At 43.2% G+C, this 4,383-nt stretch overlaps 1 protein-coding gene across 1 annotated transcript; it reads left to right on the top strand.

The window, feature by feature from the left end:
* Positions 1–603: 603 nt before the first annotated feature.
* On the top strand, positions 604–4,042 carry LOC127660114 (SLIT and NTRK-like protein 2). The gene has a single exon (XM_052150199.1). It carries the CDS (start codon positions 1,039–1,041, stop codon positions 3,604–3,606), a length of 2,568 nt encoding a protein of 855 aa, XP_052006159.1. The 5' UTR covers positions 604–1,038; the 3' UTR covers positions 3,607–4,042.
* Positions 4,043–4,383: the final 341 nt, after the last annotated feature.

Genomic DNA, 4,383 nt, shown 5'->3' with positions numbered 1-4,383 from the left:
TGCTTGAGAGTACACAATATAACCTGGATGGAAAAACAAAGTTAGAAAATTTAAAATAAAATATAACAAGTAAATAAACAAAAAAAGATCATGCAATCCATATTTCTTGTAGAGGATGCTGATGCCCACACTTGACTGGTGACGTCAGATTTTCATGCAGAGCAGACACACACACTCACAGCACACACACACACACACACACACACACACACACACACACACACACATACATTGTGCGTCTATACTAATGCGGACTCTCCGTAGATAAATTATTTTTATACAGAACAAAATATAGATTATACCTCCTAACCTTACCCATACAACTAACCCTCACAAAATAAAAAATAAAAATTAATAATAAACTTTCTGCATTTTTCATTTTCAAAAAAGTAATCGTTTATTATGTTTTTCTAAGCGATTTGAATTATGGGGACACACGAAATATCCTCATGATCCACAGCATAATACCAGTTTGTAACCTAAAAAAAAAAATCGTAAACCATCCAAACCCGCCCACACACACACACACACACACACACATACGTTCCTGGTGGGAATGAGTGAGCAACCGCGGAGTCCATCTCTCCACACTGTGAACCTCGCTAGCCTTGCTCTCAGTTATCCCACAATTCACGCACCGTCAAGTTGACTGTCGCCATGCGGGATCACAGGCGCTTGAAGTTGCTTTAATGTGAATACATTTCGGACTGCAGCTGAAAAAGACAGTTTAAGCGATCGGTGCTCACCGCGCTGCCTTGGATGCGCTGCAAACTGCTGCATTAATTATTGCTCATTACTCCGGGCTTTCACTATCAACGCGAAGGACGACGATATGTTTGGTTCAACAGTGGTCATAATGCGCTCGGTGATGGATGTATCCTCTATCTAGCCTTTTGGGATTTAAGGAGGGCCAATGGAGAGCCGTGCGCTTCTGTGCGCCTTTTGAAAAACATTTGCGTCCTCTTCATTTGGGATTGTGCATGAATGTTTTGAGATTTGCACATTAATGCTGGGTATTTCAGCATTGCAGCTGTAAAAATGCTGAACAACATTATCTTACTAAGTGTTTTAACTGTCACCAGTTTCCCTTCAAAGACGGAGTGCCGCAAAACTTCGAAAGACATTTGCAAGAACCGGTGCGCTTGCGAGGAAAAGGAGAACGCTCTAAACATCAATTGCGAAAACAAGGGTTTCACCACGGTTGGTCAGTTCCAGCCACCACAAAACAAGATCAGCCAACTCTTTCTGAATGGAAACTTTCTCACCAAACTGGGTCCAAACGAATTCCTCAATTATGGTAATGTAACATCTCTTCACTTGGGTAATAATGGCTTGCAGGAAATCAAAACAGGGGCGTTCAATGGGTTAAAAAACTTGAAGCGTCTTCATCTAAATAATAATAACTTGGAGATCATAAGAGAGGACTCTTTTTCTGGTTTGGAGAGTTTGGAGTATTTGCAAGCTGATTATAATTACATTAGTGCCATAGAGGCAGGGGCGTTCAACAAACTGAATAAACTCAAAGTTCTAATTCTGAATGACAACCTTTTGCTCTCCCTGCCCAATAACATATTCCGCTTTGTCATGTTGACGCATTTGGATTTAAGGGGAAACAGACTGAAAACGCTGCCGTTTGCTGGCGTTCTAGAGCATATAGGTGGAATAATGGAAATTCAGCTGGAAGAGAACCCGTGGAATTGCACTTGTGATCTGATACCTCTGAAAGCCTGGCTGGATACAATTTCGGTTTTTGTCGGGGATATCGTTTGCGAGACGCCGTTCAGACTACACGGCAAAGACGTCACGCAGTTGATCAAGCAAGACCTATGCCCCAGGCGCAATCCTGGAGACGCGAGTCATCGCGTTATGCAGCCGCCGTCTGATTCACAATACCAGGGTCCATCTCCGACCCTGCGGGCGCGAGTCACACCGACACGAACCCCTAAGGCCTCCCGCCCCCCAAAAATGAGATATCGTCCCACTCCGCGCGTCACGTCCGGCAGAGATAAACACGTTTTCGGGCCTATCATGGTATTTCAAACACGCTCACCGGTTCCAATGTCCTGCCCGAGCATTTGCGTGTGCACCTCGCAAAATCCAGACAGTGGATTAAACATCAATTGTCAGGAGCGCAAACTTCAGAACATCTCTGAACTCCAACCCAAACCATCTTATCCAAAGAAACTGCATTTGACCGGTAACTATTTGCAAACCATATACAGAACTGATCTGACAGAGTACAGCTCCCTTGAGCTCCTGCACTTAGGGAATAACAGGATAGCAATCATTCAGGATGGAGCATTTGAGAATCTAACCAGTTTACGAAGGCTTTATCTGAATGGTAACTACATTGAAAGTCTTTCCCAGTCTCTTTTCACTGGGCTGCATAGCTTGCAATACCTCTATCTGGAATACAACATCATTAAAGAGATTTTACCCCACACCTTTAACTCCCTCCACAATCTGCAGCTATTGTTTCTTAATAATAACCTACTGAGATCTCTTCCCGATAATGTGTTTGGGGGTACGATGCTGACAAGGCTTAATCTCAGAAATAATCATTTTTCACATCTCCCAGTGCACGGTGTGCTGGATCAGCTCTCTGCCTTCATTCAAATCGATCTCCAGGAGAATCCATGGGACTGCACCTGTGATATAGTAGAGCTTAAGAACTGGATGGAGCTGTCCAGCACCAGCGTGGTGGTGAACGAGATCACGTGTGATTCACCGTCCAAGCACGCAGGCCGTCTCTTGCGCTCCCTCCGAAATGATGCCATCTGTCCCGAGACTGATGAGGTGCCTGTGACTAAATCCCCTACTGTAGTGAGCTCGAGCACCGAGGCAACACCCACATCTGCCATGACTCCCACGGACAGAGTGCCCGAGATGCCCCCGGAGGTGCCCTTGTCCGTTCTCATCTTGGGCCTACTCATTGTTTTCATTCTATCAGTGTGCTTCGGAGCTGGGTTGTTTGTGTTTGTTCTCAAACGTCGCAAGGGAGTAGAGAACATCCCATCAAGCACCAATAATCACTTGGACTTGAACTCTTTCCAAGTACAGTACAGCTCTTACAACGCAGATGCAAATGTGGATAAAGCCACAGAGAGCCACGTTTACAACTACATTCCTCCACCTGTGGGTCAGATGTGTCAGAATCCAATCTACATGCAAAAGGTGAGTGAGCAGGTGGCCTATTATCGAAATCTGAAAGAGTTAAGCTTCAGCACGCTTGATCCAAAGAAGGAGGAGCTTGATCGTAGCCCAGCTTTCACTATAAGCACAGTGGAGTTCATTGAAAAGCAGCCGTGCGCCAACCGCGAGCCAGAGCTGCTTTATCAGAACATTGTGGAGAGAGCGAATGATCTGCCCCAGTCCGGGCCGCTCAGCTATAACTTTTGCACTTTACCCAAAAAATCCTTCATCCCACCATACGAAATGGCCCGACGACACAACCAGGACCGATTAAACAAAACCGTGCTCTATGGGACCCCGACAAAATATGCTGCACAGTCCAAAAACGAGCATCCTTTGCTATCCAACAAGCTAAAAACCGAGCCAGACTACCTCGAAGTTCTGGAGAAACAAACTGCTATGAGTCAGTTGTAAGGCTTGAGTCCCCGAACACTTGACTCATCTGTGTATTTGATCACACAACAAGATAATAACAACAACAACACCACAAACCTAAGCCTTCCGTCTTACTTTGAAAGGCTGTATACATACCCACAATTTAAAGATGATATATTATTTTCTCTAAGGTTTAAATTATTTCTTCTACTTGAAACATAAAGACTGTAGCTAGCAGTTGTGGCAAGAATATGTATAGCTTACAGCTTCATGCTTTTTTTTTTGTATTATGAAATATACTATTTTCTCTCATATGACAGGGTTGTTGAAATGACATTCCTGTAGAATATGTCAGATGGTGAGTGCAACACAAATTGTTGTTTCCAGAAGTGCCTTTGCACTTGAAGAATTTTAACTGCTTTCTGCTAATCAAATTTTTTATAAGTGCTGTATTTTAAGACACTTTATGTAAAATAAAAGTATTTGTCCATTGCATTAAACTGAAAAAAAAAAAAAAAAAAAAATCTAATTGTACTCTGTTGTGGAGTAGAGTATTGTTGCAATAACATACAGTTTAAAAATGAGGGGTTAGGGAAAAATGCAGAATTTTTTTTTTCTATGCAGTCGATGATGCATATGGACTAAGGAGTGTTCTGCGGCACGCCTGATCTCTTTTAATGGCACAGAGAAATGTGTGTGTGAGTGTGTGTTGCTCAGCTGACAGACTATAGCAGTACCCGATTGTATTTATCTGTTTTCTGTGCCTTCAAGCACAGTGAGAGAAGGATGTATATTTTTCTTGCATACTGTAGCCTT

This window comes from Xyrauchen texanus, chromosome 19 (genome assembly GCF_025860055.1).
Source record: "Xyrauchen texanus isolate HMW12.3.18 chromosome 19, RBS_HiC_50CHRs, whole genome shotgun sequence".
Taxonomy (NCBI): domain Eukaryota; kingdom Metazoa; phylum Chordata; class Actinopteri; order Cypriniformes; family Catostomidae; genus Xyrauchen; species Xyrauchen texanus.
Note: the sequence above shows the minus strand (reverse complement) of the source record. Positions and strands in the feature narration are given on the sequence as shown.